Here is a 16300-nt window from a genome sequence, read left to right as displayed (position 1 = left end):
GAAGTGCAGCCTAAACTAAAATCTATTATAGCTTGTATTGTGGTGCTACAGGCAAAAACAAGCCATGGGTTGTATGGCTTTGTTCAGCCATCGTTTTCTGTGTAATCAGATCTCACCAGCTGGATGATCCTGACCGTTTTAGTGCTGTTAGTTTCCTCCTTAAAAACCTCTGAAACAGTTTTGGGTATTCGGTGGCTGCAGGTACCCTCTTTTTCAGATGAAGATCCAGTTTCCCTCAAGCGTAGGGATGGCTTTTACATATTTCAACATATTCTGTCTCATAAAATAAATACATAACATAACAATATCTTTAAATTGTTACCGTATTTCATGTTACTTCTCTGGGAGCTTGCCTAAAGACTCTTGGAATAGAAGCTACTAATTAAACAATCATGTTTTGACTCCTCTGCTTTCTTTAGCGAGGATTAAATGCAGACCAGACCTTTACTTCTCTTATGATGATTGCCTGTATTTGGGTCGAAAGCAAGTAATCAATTACAAAACCTTGTTTAAAAGTGAGCTGCTTAGAGATGCCTTATGGATACATTTTCATTTTTAATACACTCACAGTTCTACTAAATTAATAAAAAAATAATTCAAGTTCCTTTTGATTCAGGTATATTTTTCATAAATACTCATATTAAAATGGTCATCTGTCATACAAATACAAGTCCAAAACAGGTGCCTGCTCAAGCAAACACTGCGCTTTTACTACTGGTGTATGTACAGACGCAGGCATACCAAGCTGAAGGAAACTCAACTGGAGACTGCCAGCTGGAGGACAGCGGAACACCCATTTGGCAGATGTTTATTTCCTGTGCTGCTCACCAAGCCGTAGCTGGCATGTCCTGAATCTCTACTGAACTCCAGGGAATGTCATTTCAAACAATAGAATAAGAAATGCGGGCGACATCCAACAGGAGGCTATTTATAAGAGCGTATCCTTCTGTGGGAACCAGCAATACTTCAGAGAAATGGATGCGTTTTTGTGGGCAAAATGCAGTACTTGATTCCTGAATACTTGCAGCTAGAACTGCACTTTGATAGCAATTTATATAAAAGCTTAAAAAAAAACAACCCACCAAAAAAAAAAACCAACCTTAAAAAGAAAAAGTACACAGTACTCGAGTCCCAACAGAGCTTGCGGCTGAAAAGAGAGGCCTAACTTAGTTTTGGAAGTAGCTCCTGTACTTTCTCCACGCATCCACAGTCTTTTAAACCTCTAATAGTAGATCCAGCTCTTCCATAGGTACCCGCACTCTCAATTCTTTTTCAGTCATCAGATCAAGCGTCTCTTGCAGATGATCAGGGAAGTACTCTACTGCATCCATGTAGAGAACCTGGAGAGGCAACGGAACATGGTCAGTGCCATCCTTCTGTCATAGCAGGACACACAGCATAAAGAAGTACGTAGATACGCAAACAACTCTGTAGCAAGGACGTAAGAAATACACTTCTTTAAAATAACACAAACAGAAGTAGTTCTTCTACAGTGACAGCAATGTAGATCTTTAATCAAGTCTTTTCCAACTCTTACTGAATAATTTTATTCAAAAAGACTAAACACAGGTCAAGAGGTGCTGGAGTATTAGCAGCGTACACAGACATTACCTGAGGAGTTGGAGGTGCTCCTGAATAATTTCTTGTACTATTAACTAAATACATTTTTATTTGCCTATGTATTTCTGTTCATGATAAAACAGTCTGAAAGATACGACCACTTCTGCAAGAGGAATTTATTACCTCCTTGCCTCATGCCATTCACCACCTTTCTGTTCTGAAACACAAACAGCACTGACACTGTTTCCATTTCAGATGCATGTCTCATTGGCAGAAAATCTTACAGTACCGCATCAGAAATCTTTCCTTGCATTTGCGTATAACTCATTACAACAACTACTAAAGTCTAATTTTTTTTTCTAAATACAGAACTTCGAAAATTGGAGTATGATGACAAGTTTATGTTTTTTCCATGCTTACCTTTGCCCAAGGACAGTTTTGAAGGGCTTTATAAAACAATCCTTTACTTTTTTCTTTTTTCCCTAGTGAAGCCTGTGTGAGAAAAAAAAAGTTCATATTTCAATGCAGTAATAGCTGAAAGAGTAAAACAATTACCTCAGACAAAGAAATTACTGCTGAAAAGCTCAGTGTTGTTCTGCTGAGGAATCCTGATAACTAGGTATGGTGGTAGCTATGCAATTTGACAGGTTACACTGGTGACACTGGCTACACTCTTCAATGTAATCGAAGAGACACCTTTAAGGAGTTTCAGGGCTCTACTTGGAAGAGCAGTAGTAGAACAAAGACCAGCAGAAAGAGCCTCTGCTGAGTATCTCAGTTGAAGTCAGTGCCTTTGTCTGTGTCTGACTATAACGCTGTAACAGGCAAGAGTGCAAATCATTCACCAACCCTCACACCTGATATGCTACACACGTACCTCACAAGAGCACCTTTGGTGCAGAGGAGGTGGTAATACATTATTTTTGTGCACTGAAGAGATCATCCACACCCGTTTTGTTACTCTGCAGAAGCTTGTTAAGGCTGAATCCCCTTACACACAAAAATGGATCTGTCAGATCAGCATCTATCTGGAAGGAGTATAAAACTTCTTCCTCAAAGCACCCGTTCCACTGTGCAACCCAAGTACAGAGCACACAGCTGTGGTGAAGTTTAAACAGAGAGGGGTAGCAGAGGTCAGAGCGCTGAACAGTCTCCTGAGCTTCAGTCATCCCTGTTACACGTAGAAATAATCACAATTTCTTGTGAAGAAACCTTTGAATTTGGCTACTTTACAAACACTTAACAAACGGGATTTTATGGCAAATCCAAAAAAGCAGTAATTCCAAAATACTGAGAATATGTTAAAAGTTTTCAGATCTTTGGAGAAGAAGAGCTCTTCAATCATGAGTTTACATTTTCTCTTGTTCTGACTACATCAGTGCTGCTGCTAAAAACCAGCAGGTTCCCTTGTCAACTCTTAAAATCTAGAAAGTCTTTTTCACATTTTTGCCACATTGGTTGTAGAAACTTGTGCTGTTCTGGTGTCACGACCTCCCTTGACGGAACAGCAATGCATTTCACTTACTGGAAACCCCACTGCCAGAGCTGTGCACTAAGACACAACCACATCTGCAGCTCTGCAAAGAGCTTTCAGCAGCGTTCTGCCCCCAAGTTTTTCACAGAATCACTGAGGTCGGAAGGGACCTCTGAAGATCATCTGCTCCAACCCCTCTGCTCAAAGCACGGTCAGTAAGAGCAGGCTGCTCAGAACCATGTCCACTTGGTTCTGAATATCCCCATGGATGGAGACTCCATAACCTCTGAACAACCTGTCCCAGTGTTTCACCACCCTCACAGTAAAAAAGCTTTTTCTTATGTTTAAATGGCTTTTTCTATATTTCGGTTTGTGGCTATGGCCTCTTGTCCTGTCACTAGGCAGCACTGAGAAGAGCCTGGCTGTGCCTCACACAATGTATTTACATACATTGACAATGTCTTCCACGACCCCGCACTTCCGCAGGCTGAACAACCGCAAGTCTCCCAGCCTCTCCCTGTACAACACGTGCTCCAGCCCCTTACTTGTCTTCATGGCTCTTGGCTATCCAGAGGGACCTGGGCAGGCCAACAAGCAGAGTACGGCGCATCAGCCACTCCTCTTGATCTTGTATCGCCTGCAGACTTGCCGACAGTACACCCTCTCATCCTCCAGATCATTAATGAAGATGTCAAAGGGCACTGGCCCCTGGCGTCAGTCCCTGGGGTACAGCACCAGTGGCTGGCCTGCAGCAGGAGTCCACACTGCTGATTACAGCCCTTTGAGCCTGGCAGTTCAGCCAGATCTCAGTCAACCTCGCTGTCCACTTACCTACTCCATGCTTCATCAGATTGCCTACAAGGATGTTGTGGGAAGCAGTGGAAAAGGCTTGCTAAAGTTGAGATAAACAACGTCCACTGCTGTCCCTTCATCCACTGGGCTAGTCATTTCATTGTAGAGGGCTGCCAGATCGGTCAAGCACAGTTTCGTTAAAAATAAATAGGAATTTAAGAGCCATATATAAAAGCTTTGTGTTTTTAAAACAGTGAAAAGCTTTTGCCCAAAATACCAAAGACTGAATATCTAGACACGCAAAGAAAACAGAGATCTATAAAACTTAGGGTAATACTGGACAATCACAACTTCTTCTTCTATGACTGTATCTGAAAATGTTAATGTTTCTAATTGATTTTGCTTCTCTGACCAATGTTATTCAGCGCTATTACTGCAGAAGTATTATTCTCCTCCATCTTATTAGCAGCTAAATATTCCTTGTTGTTCTTGTGAAAAAGATACCTTCCGTGAATGAATCATTACAAATAAAATACACACTGGGTGATTTTACTTTAGCATTTCTGTTTACCAGAGTCTCATTAGTAGCTGGTAAAGAATAACAGTAATTCAATTGTACATTCCTAGATACGAAGTTGCATAAAAGATTTACAAGCATTTATTTGTGTAGAAGTGGTCACAGTAATAGTCCTACACAAGAGACCTTCTCAAACACAAATCAAGACACTCTCCTTCCCCTGCCTCCTCCGTATTTCACAGCCTGCTAACTGCTGTTCCCCTCTGACAGCCTATTGATATATTGCATGTATCACCAGAGGACATGAACAGAGGAGTAATACTGTGGAATGAGATTCCCCTTACATGAGTTCCAAGGATTTGTGTTTTCATCTTCCATATTGTACTTTAGAGAAGCAAGAAAAGCAGCAAGATGACAAAACTAACTATGTGAAACTGATTTTATTTATGTACTTCGTGGTGAACTACAGAAGAAATGAACGTTATTGGGTTTTGGTGTTATTCTGCAATGCCAGTTAGCGTAACCTTTATATGCAGCTTTTAAGATTGAAAAAGATTGTGAAAATTCAAGGCAAGTTATAAAATCTATAGCTACGTTTTCCCTACCATGCATTTACTTTGCACATGGACTGCACCTTGCTGGCAGATGTCATTGCGAGGTCACTCTTGTCAATCTTTGATCAATCACAGCAATTGGGAGAAATGCCCAAAGAAAGTCAAATATCACTCCTGTCTTCAAGAAGGGCAAAAAGGAGGACCCACGGAACTACAGGCCAGTCACCCTCACCTTGATCCCTGGGAAGGTGATGGAGCAGCTAGTCCTGGAAACCATTTTCCAGGCACATGTCAAAAACCAAAATCATCAGAAGTAGTCAGCATGAATTCACTAAAAGTCACGTTGGCCAACTTGATAAACTACTGTGATGAAATGACTGGCCTGGTGGATGAGGTGAGAGCAGTGGACATTGCCTACCTGGACTTCAGTAAGGCCTTCGACACTGTCTCCCGTAAGATCCTCCTAGACAAGCGGCTGCTCTAAGAGCTGCATGAGCAGATAGTGCAGTGGACTGAAAACTGGCTCAACATCTGGGCCCAGAGGGTGGTGATCAGGGGAACAAAGTCTAGTTGGAGGCCAGAAACTAGCTGTGTACCCCTGGGGTCAACATTGGGTCCAATCCCATTTAACATCTTCATTAATGGTCTGGAGGATGGGGCAGAGCGTAGCCTCAGCAAGCTTGCAGATGACACAAAACTGAGAGGAGTGGCTGATACACCTGAGGGTTGTGCCACTGTCCAGAGGGAGCACAACAGGAGAAACGAGCTGACAGAAACCTCACCAAGTTCAACAAGGAGAAGTGCAAAAGTCCTGCACCTGGGGAGGAACAACCCCTTGAATAAATACATGCTGGGGGCCACCAAACTGAAAAGCAGCTTGGGAGAAAAGGACCTGAGGGTCCTGGTGGACACCAAGTAGAACAGGAGCCAGCAGTGTGCCCTTGCAGCAAAGAAGGGCTAACGGCACCCCGGGCTGCCTTAGGCAAAGCATTGCCAGCAGGCTGAGGGAGGTGATCCCTCCCCTCTGCTCAGCACTGGTGAGGCCACACCGGGTGCTCTGTGCCCAGCTGTTGGCTTCCCAGTAAAAGACAGACCTGCACATAACGGAGAGAATCCAATGAAGGGCCACTAAGATGACTCAGAGACTGGAGCATCTCTCCTATGAGGAGAAGCTGAGAGAGCTGGGACTGTCCAGCCTGGAGAAGAGAAGGCTCAGGGAGGGATCTTATCAATGTTTACAAATACCTGAAGCGAGAATGTAAAGAAGATGGAGCCAGGCTCTCTTCAGTGGTGCCCAGTGATGGGATCAGAGGCAACAGACACAAACTGAAACACAGGATGCGCTGTCTGAACATCAGGAAACACTTTTTCACTGTGAGGGTGACTGAGTACTAGCACGGGTTGCCCAGAGAGTTAGGCATCTCCATCCTTGGAGATATTCAAAAGCTACCTGGGCATTGTCATGGACAACTGGCTCTAGGTGGCCCTGCTTCAACAGTGGAGTTGAACAAGGTGATCTCCAGCGGTCCCTTCCAACCTCAACCATTCTGTGAAGTTACACAAAACCAGGATCTAGATTTGACTGAAATACCAAAGTCCTTATAACTTCCTTACAGAACCCTAAAGTAGGTCTAAAACATAAATACAAAGTAATCTTTGCTGATTTTACTTACATAAAAATAAAATCTTAAGTTGCTACAATTTGCTTCCCCTTTTCTTAAATTTTGCTCCCTGCCCACTTACCTTTATATCCTGAGTAAGACTGGGTGGAATCCATCTATTGACATCTTATGACATATTTTTTAATCCGCGTAAAATGGCAGCCACAATAACTCACCTGCATCTATAATAACACTACACTGTCAGAAGCTATTATGCCTTCTAATCCATCTGAGTTACATTTTCCTTAATATTCCCAGCAATAAGGAGCATTACAATTCAAATACACCACCTTGCAAATCATAGAGGTATGGAAGCATTTAGTGTTCCTTTTTTATACAGTACTGTAGCTGTGTTCACATGAAATTCCAAATATGATAAAAAAACCCAAAACAAACCAAAACTGATACTCTTCTTCTTACCAGAAAGTTCAAATACATTCTCCACAGCAGTGGGCAATGGGCACCATTTTCACTTTGAACTGCGTGTTCAAACAGAGCTATAATCCGATTTGTTAACCCAGTTTCAGGAATAGTAGAATGTATTTCACCAACATCTGCCCTGAAACACAGAGGAAAAAAGAAACCACAGTCCCTTAAAGCCAAGCTAAATGACCACATCCAGGTAAGAGAGGGTGAAGATCCATGTACTGTCTCCATTCACATAGCCCTGAACATAGACAGGTATTTGCATTTCTTGCTACAAACTCTGAATGTTATAAACCAGATTTTTAGCTAATCCAATCAACACATTTCTAAATAGGAAAATTGGTTAAAAAAAGATAAATGAGGTATTTTTTGTGAAATTTCTTTTAGCATGTTGAAAAATTAACCCTGTCCAACCAGAAGAAATAATTTCTCTTTGAGTATAATAATCCACTATCATATGATCTTAAAACGTATCTTAGTCTCTGTTCAAGACCGTTTATCATTCCAAGCTTGGCACAGCAGCTCAAACCAAATTCAAGGCTAGGTCAGCAAGCCTTCTGCTCGTGCCCAGGCAAGTCTGTTCAAATTTACCCGTCACCTTTGTAAGGCCATAAGTTGGTCTTGGATCGAGGCTTAGATTACAGCTCTGGATCTCAACCGTGATTACAATAATAATTTTCTTTTTTCACCCAGAAATTCAAATCCCCTAAGTTTCAGGCATAACACAAAAGCAGATATGTATTTTTCACTGGAGCACTGATTTCTATCTACAGCTGATACAGTCTGGCTTACTTTTGATGCTTGACCTTGCAGAAACAGCCTGGAGCACTCAAGGCAACATCACTTCTGTCTGTGTGCACTCTGTTAGCCTGCCAGCTTGTTCCACTCACCCTTAACACTTGCTCCTAACTTCCCTCTTTTTTCAAGGGTCTTTGAGGTCATGTTCCTCTCATCTTAACCTGTGCCATGAGGGAAAATGATGTAATCTATTCTGCACGGAGTCAGACATTTGAAGCATTGTACCTCACACTGACTTTTATAAGCTACTGTTTTACCATTCATGTTCATTTCTTTAAATGAATTCCATGCGCTTAAACAAGCAGAAATACAAAACAGAACAGGAAATAGTCACATGTAGTACAGACATTTTCTTAGCTTGTCACAACATCGTATAACATTAGTGTTATGCATGACTTGACAGGCCATTTATCTCTGTTGCAGCAGTTCAGCTCTGCTCTTGCAGCATCCACCTTGTCCCTATACAAATACAACCTGTAAGAAAGGCTATACTAGCAGAGAAAAATCTGGAAAGGAACTAAATGTCACAGAGAAAATCATCATTCTGGAACTTTAACATCAGTTTCCAGTGACAATAATGAAATCCTATCATAGTGTCAAGTCTGCAATTAACAGTAAATCAATCCTCCTTTACATTTGGTGGCTGTAGAACTCCTATTACAATTTAGGATAGCACACAGTGACAGCTCGGGAATGTCACTATCACGTATGCATGCCTGCTCCCAGACTGTGGCAATCAAAGCAGTGGGTGCACCGTCCTTCTAAAGTACAATGGTAATTCTGTAATTTCATCAAGCGTAAATATCGTAAGCTTACAGCTATGTAAAGCTTCCACATAACGTTTTCCTAGAAATCTCCATTGCTACGTGCAGCCACAAAGAATCAAGCGGCCAACGTTGTCAGATATACATAGGCAGCAGCAGATAAGTAGCGCCAAGCAATGGGTACAGACCAGCTGGAGACTAAGCTTTAAGAATGAACACATACCTCTGTTCCCCGTATCTCCTTCCCTTTCCTCCTTTCCCAGAGCAAAAAAATCTGAGCTCAGACCACACTGCAAATTCAGGAAGTTTCCAGCCTCCTCTACCTAGCAATGGCCCCATACAAAAAACTAAGCTCTCATGTACTCGCAATGGAAGCGGATCTGTCACAACTGTACTCTGTGATCCAGGAGCAAGTAGGGCAGTGAGCTCAGGCAGAAACTGCAGCGTAGCTCTGTATTACGCTCCTGATCGCTGTAGTATTGAAACGCAGACATTTCCAAGCTCACAGTGTCTACCTTGGCCACCTAAGCAGACCCTTAGTTATTTAAAAATTAATTAAAGAAATGCGTACCTTCTTGATGTCAGTAGCAAGCAATCAAACACAAAGCAACACACTATCTGAGCCAGTGGAAAGGACGTGGGACTACTACCTAGGTCTTTAATTCTATTTAGGATTCTGCCACTGACGCACTGTTTAGCCTTGAACAAATAACCTTCCCTAGCCACAGCTTCTTCATCTGCAAAATAAGAACTACGACAGCATTTTCTCTCCTCTGTTAAGGGATTAGACAGATCAAAAAAAAAGCATAATCATAAGGAGCTGCAAGATATTACCTCTGAACAGTCTCAATGAGTTTTTTTCTCATCTGCTCTGCTTGGATTGCAAACAGCCATGGCTCTAAAGAGTTAGCAGACCTTGTGACACCATCAAAAAATCTCCGTGCTTTGCTAGCACTGTGAGACTTCCTTTGGATGTGGATGTACGACCTCCAAAGAGACTGGTTGCTAGGATACCGTTTCAGAGCCTCCGTTAGTGCCTCTCGCAGAGGATTCAAAGGATAAACACTAATTTTCATATGGAATCTGAGTAAATTTGTATGCAGCAGTGTGACAGCTTCAAGAGCAGTGGGAAAATTTTGAATGCCAAAATTCTCTCCAGCATTTTCACATTTCTGCGGACCAGAAGCTTCAAGTTTTTCTGAAGTCTGTGCATATATTAGTACTGCAGCATCAATCCCAACAGTCAAATACTGGAACAGTGCATAACATCCAACCAAGTTAACCAGCTGATTAGCATCACTGGCCTGTTCCTGATCAGAAACTGGTGGTTTACTTAAATAATCTTGCAGTGCATGCTCATACGTTTTACGAGCTTTCAAGACATTCACAGGTAACACTTGTCCACTGTAGGGTGCATACGGTCCACTTTCAGCCAATTTGGTCAGCACGTGAACAGCGCGTGACATAACAGCTCCTTCCACACTTTCGAGCAGTTCCACTTCCAGCTGAGCGTAAAGCAGACTGAGGCTGCAGAGCCGGGGACTCTTCAGCCCGCCTGTCCCTGCCGTGCAAAGAGCCGTGTCAAATACCTTCCTGGCATCATCAGTGTTACCAAGCAGCCATTCTAGGTAGGCATACAGTTTCCAGAGAGAAAGGTGGTTTCGGTTGTCAGGTGCTTTAAGGAGATTCTTGGCCAACTTTTTACTCTTCCTCCCTTGTGCTTTCAGCTTCCTCTTGTTTTTTGCTTGAAGACACTGAACTACCTGCAGGGGAGAATAAACAGAATAAATTTTGAGAAGGGTGGGAGAAGAAAGGAAAAAAAAAAAAGCCTCATGGCATTTTTTAATTTCATTACCAGGTTTGTTTTCATATTGTTCTGTATTTCACCACCACCCAGATCTGTTGCTACCAAGTACTGTGAGTTGTCACAACTGCCTGTTGTCAGCTCCCTCCAACATAGCCAAATTACACAGGCTTTTCATTCTTACTCCTGCCACTGACATTAAGTAGTATCAAATTTCATGCTTTTAAAAGGCCAACTGCTCGAAAAAAGAGCTGCTAGCCTACGGTAATGGTTGAGAAAAGGAAAACAAATGATCCTGTCTGGCCAGACGCAGCTTATGACTACCACAATTAAACCTCCAAGTGGCTTTTCACAGTGGGGAATGTGCTGACAGACAAATCTGGAGATTAGATGGAAAGATTACAGGAGATCTTCTGGTCAGGTAGTGCTTGGGTAAAAGACAGGGAACTTCTCCATAAGGAAACACAATACTAAACTTTCTGAAGCATTATGAAGACTAGCTGGACTCTCACCCTTCTGTAGGCATCTATTAGAGCAGTTTTACCTAAATAACTCCATATTCAAGTGATAAGGTGCTATTTCCTTCAATAACACTACAAATGTGACTTGTATAAGTAGTAAATTTCTTGATAAGGTGCTCTTACCACGGTACTGGGGAATATAGAACAGTTTGGTAAAAGTACTTAGCTGACTCACTTTGCCTTGTAAAACAATCACCTGCATCCATTCCTGTCTAGCACACAATGTATCATATATAACACTTACCCAAAACTGCAAAACACATTTTGTTACACGTATGCCACTGTCTAATATGTACTGAAGAAAGGGGGTTGGTTTGGCTTTTTTTACCCCAGTGCAATCTTAACCGACATTTCCTGTTTTGAATACTTAGTCCTACAAGACTTCGTTTTTGTCAATATATATTTTAATTCAATATAAACATTAATACACAAGAAAGAAGAAAGCCACACATCACAAACATCATTATATGCAGACTCCTCATTACCTTAGATATTTCATACTGTAACCAACAAATGGACAGGTCAGATTTTTCCTTTCCTGAAAATAGCAGGAATAGAACATGAAAAACATTCTGGATGAACTCCTCTCCTTCTTTATAGTGGCCTATGTGATGTCTCCCTCGTGGCATTGTGTCCATATGACCAATACTGTTGAATCCAGAAAGTGGAAAATCAACAGAAGTCAGTGGCTTTTCATCAGAAAGCACACTGTCAAAGATGTTATTTTCATCCATGGCAATATAGAGGTTGGAAGGAAAGAGTTTACTTGTACATGGAACTCCAAGGAATTGCAAAAACGAGTACAGGAGTTGATGCTGCAGATCAGGATTAGAAAGCTGGATTAAAGATGGTCCAAGATCATCAAATAATACCTAAAAAAAAAAAAAATTAAAACAAACTCTGTTAATTTATGCACTCAAATAAAATGAACAAACCTGTAATTTAAGTAACTAAAGAACCTTTTCAAGTCAATAAAGATTTATAATTACTATTAAATGGTAACAGAATGTCATTCAAATTTAAAACAGACAAGTTTAACAAGCAATGTGTTCTTCCATATTGTAAATTTGCTATCAAGACATTTTTTTGCCCTTGAGTATCAAAGGCCTCTGCAGAAAACTCACAGGGTCTGAAAGATATTATTGCTTAGCCCATTTAACACATTGTTATTTGAAAAAAAATCAATGTCTGACTTGACTTATCTCCCAAAAATAAAAAAAAAAACCCAAACAAAAAACCATAAAAAAATCCAACTATCTGACTTGAAGGCAACAAAACCTTTGTTTATTTAATGCATGTATCTTGCTAAACAGATTTCTGTGACATGTCCACATACAGATAAGAGAAATCACAGAACAGCGAAGACAGACTATTTGCCTACAGCCCTTTCCAAAGTTTACCATGAGCTTCCCACGGATTTCAGAAGTCTCAGCATGAAACCTCACGTAAATTTTGAATTTCAAACAAAGAAAATGATTACTCCTCTAAAATACCCTATTGCCAATGAACTCAAATGAAAGGCTAATTCATCTCATCTCCCCTTGTTTTATCATATCACAGTGACCTGTCTTTCTGGATCTTCACAATCTTCTTCAGTTTCCTTTTTTGTTTTGTCTGGCCTCCAAGGTAACCAATGCCTTGCTTCACGAGAATATTCAATATCCAACCAAATATGCCACTTGGGGAGAGTTTTATCCTTTATTTCTTGATCCTCATCTATCTCTTCATCATCATCATCATCGTCTAAAACCAAATCAGGACACACACACACACAGACAAAATTATTAAAGAAAAATTAATCCACCAAATCCAAAGGCCTGACTTGACATACAATTTAGCTACTTTAAAAATGTAAATAAATACAGTGTTAATAAAACAGACACAAGACAGAGCTGAAAATTTCCACATCACAGTTCTGGGTTTTGACACCAACTCTGTAAGAATAGGAGGTTTCCAAACTTTTTGAACCAGTGAATCAGTGTCAGCACTCAAGCCTTCTCATAGAGAAGAAATGAAAGCACTGACAGGCTGTGGGGACCACTTTTAGCAATAGCAGTGTCCTGGGTTACAGTGTAAAATGTGCCAAAAGGAAAACAAAAAAATATTCTATTACCATCTTCAGGAGCTGTTGAGACCAGGTGGGGCGGTGCTCCCTGCCTCCCCCCTCTGGACTATCTCCTGTCCATCGATAACTCGCTCCTGGACTATCTCCTGTTAATGGCCCATCAAGGAACTGCCTCACGACTCCCCATCCCATTGTGAGATGCTCCGCCCGGGGGGGGGCGGGGAAGACGAGCCAAGCAGTCCATGCCAAATAAAAACTGAGATTTCGAACACCCTAGCAGCCTTTCTTCCACTGGATTCCCAGAGGAGCTTTTCCCCCCACTGGAGTTCCAGAGGACAGGAGCTACCTACCTACCACTGGACCTTCGGAGGAAGACCAGACCCTTTTACAAGATCGCTGCTTCCACAGAACTACATCCATCGCTTCAGGAGGACTGCAGCCAGCATCTTATCGGACTGCTACTGCCACCCTAACAGGGTGTCAGGTTGTATTTCTGACTCTGTCAGTGTAAACCAGTGGGTTGTTTGTTTTTTCCCTGCCTTGTGTTATATATATATATATTAGTAAAGAACTGTTATTCCTATTCCCCATATCCTTGCCTGAACGCCCGTTAATTTCAAAATTATAATAATTTGGAAGGAAGGGGGTTGCACTTTCCATTTCAAGGGAGGCTCCTGCCTTCCTCCGCAGACACCTGTCTTTCAAACCAAGACAAGCAGTTTGAAAGCAACAGCCAAGAAGCAGTCATCTCTTTGTGCAGCTTAGGTTCTTCACTTCATACCTGGACATTCAATCTCAAATGTGCTTTATGAATACTCACGTGCATAGAACACTTTGAAAAAACCACTGTAAGTAAGAAGTAGTACTACAATGTTAAACATCACAAACCAAGCTTGGCAATGTTGCTTTGAAATCACAGAATCACAGAACGACAGCAGTTGGAAGGGACCTCTGGAGACAGAACCATAGAATAGTTTGGGTTGGAAGGCACCTTTAAAGGACATCTAGTCCAACCCCCCCTGCCAGAGTAGGATCACCTACAGCAGGTTGCACAGGACTGCATCCAGGCAGGTTTTGAATATCTCCAGGGATGGAGACTCCATAACCTCTCTGGGCAGCCTGTTCCAGTGCTCTGCCACCCTCAAAGTAAAGAATTTCCTCCTCAAGTTTAGAGGGAACCTCCTGTGTTCAAGCTTGTGCCCATTACCTCTTGTCCTGTCACTGGGCACCACTGAAAAAGACTCGCCCCATCCTCCTGACACCCACACTTTAAGTATTTGTAAGCATTGGTAAGATCTCCCTCAGACTTCTCTTCTCTAGGCTAAAAAGCCCCAAGTCACTCAGCCTCACTTTGCAAGAGAGATTCTCCAGCCCCCTAATCATCTCTGTAGCACTTTGCTGTACCCTCTCCAGTACCTCCCTATCCTTCTTGAACTGGGGGGCCCAGAACTGGACACAGTACTCCAGATGAGGCCTCACCAAGGCAGAGTAGAGGGGGAGGCCTGCTGGCCACACTTCTCTTGATACACCCCCGGATACCATTTGCCTTCTTGGCCACAAGGGCACATTGCTGGCTCACGGTTAACCTGTTTTCCACCAGGACTCCCAGGTCTTTTTCCACAGAGCTGCTCTCCAGCAGGTCAACCCCCAGCCTGTACTGGTGCATGAGGTTATTCCTCGCCAGGTGCAGGACCCTACACTTACCCTTGCTGAACTTCATAAGGTTTCTCTCTGCCCAACTCTCCAGCCTGTCCAGATCTCATTGAATGGCAGCACAGCCTTCTGGTGTGTCAGCCACTCCTCCCAGTTCTGTATTATCAGCAACCGTCTGAGAGTGTGCTCTGTCCCTTCATCCAGGTCATTGATGACTATTTTTTAAAACTTGTACGCAAAACCATAAGAAACAGCTTGTATCATTCTAATCAAATGTTTAGAAGAACACATGGACATATAACTACACATACTGACATACACATACCAGGCTTAAGAGCAATCCAGCCACCCTTTTCTTGTTGGTGCATCCATGCTTTCCAGCCTCTTGCTCCTTTTTCTCCAATTCGTGGTTCTCCACTATCCCAAAAAGGTTCAAAGAATTCCACCTGTTGTTTTGGGCAGGGGGAACCAAAACAAAACACAGAAAAATTATTTTTGTTGTTGGACAGACACTATCTGTGTCAACTCAAGTTTTCCAGACCATACAATCACTTATTTGGGCACAACTTCTGGATCTGAAGACTTTGTTAGATGCTGCTTAAGAATTGGCAGGAATAGTCAAGTCCTTCAGTTATGCCTGTGGCACAGCAGGACCATCATCAGCTCTTCTCATGAATATAAAGATCGTTTTTAAAAGTATTAGGCTTTGAAGAATGCAGAAGACTTTTGTGTCAAATGCCCTATATGGATCATTCAAGGAAAAGGATGCAAAGTCCCCAAGCCATGGCTTTCAGAAACCAAATCTCCCCTCCTCCCTATCTTCTGTGGGACCATGAAGAATTTGGCTCATGGAATGATAATAATTCAATCATATACCTATGGTCAAATCAAAAGGTTACACGTGGACATAAATATGATTGGACTGAGGACAAGACAAAAAGATCAGTAAGGGCTTTCATCTCTCAGGTTTCAGGGTGGTCAACAACTTCAGGGCACTTTCCAGTGAATCAGAAGTCCAGGGTTCTAGTCTGAACGTTGCCACAGCCTGTATGTGATCTTCCAATTCATCAATTCCTCCCTAGCTTTGTGTATACCTAGCTCTAATGACTGTCTCTCTCCTATTATATGCTTCTGCTGTGTACCAAACCTTGGCTTGGACATTGAGATATGACTGTTAATACAAATATTAACAATAAAATTTATTCAAAGAAAAATCAAGCATCAACATATTAGAAAACGCAGGGCTTATAGCAACTGCAAAATCTGATTCTGCTCCTCATGGATTTATTCATTGCTCCAAGTGAGATCAAGTGAACTGTGAAAACAATATGGAAACAAGTAATTCAAGACTGAGTCATAATGCTGCTCTAAGAGGGCACAATGTGCGATCAGCTGTAAATCTAGCATTTTCCTATTTTCAAGAACTGCACTTTCCAACCTAAACACTGTCCTTTTAAACTGAGATTCCCTTCAACCCTGCTTTCTTAAGAGTTTTTAAACACTACAGATAACCTGGCAGTTTTTCAAATGATTGGAAGTATAACTCGAGCTTTATCTGCGTAACTATACCAAATCTCCCATCCTGCATGATAATTATGATTGAACTCTAAACTTTAGGCTCTTTAACAGGACACCACTATTATTTAAACTACAAGATTGCTTCATTGGTGGGTAACAGCATTAATCTAGAGAGCAAAAAATGGAGTCTCAG

General features: G+C 41.8%; 1 protein-coding gene across 2 annotated transcripts in view; it reads right to left on the bottom strand.

Annotated features, from left to right (window-relative positions):
* Positions 1–588: 588 nt before the first annotated feature.
* Positions 589–16300, bottom strand: part of NRDE2 (NRDE-2, necessary for RNA interference, domain containing) — a 35552-nt gene continuing 19840 nt past the window's right edge. For both annotated transcript variants that reach the window (XM_086462123.1, XM_086462122.1), the window contains exons 8-14: positions 14915–15035; positions 12436–12614; positions 11357–11743; positions 9381–10309; positions 6979–7117; positions 1981–2052; positions 589–1340 (exon numbers count right to left, since the gene is read on the bottom strand). In XM_086462123.1, the coding sequence (XP_086318249.1) occupies positions 1215–1340; positions 1981–2052; positions 6979–7117; positions 9381–10309; positions 11357–11743; positions 12436–12614; positions 14915–15035 (1953 nt within the window). In that variant the 3' untranslated portion in view covers positions 589–1214. The remainder of the gene's footprint in view (positions 1341–1980; positions 2053–6978; positions 7118–9380; positions 10310–11356; positions 11744–12435; positions 12615–14914; positions 15036–16300) is intronic.

The sequence above is a fragment of the Leptosomus discolor genome, chromosome 3 (genome assembly GCF_034619465.1).
Source record: "Leptosomus discolor isolate bLepDis1 chromosome 3, bLepDis1.hap2, whole genome shotgun sequence".
Lineage (NCBI taxonomy): Eukaryota > Metazoa > Chordata > Aves > Leptosomiformes > Leptosomidae > Leptosomus > Leptosomus discolor.
This window is presented reverse-complemented; position numbering and strand designations above follow the sequence as displayed.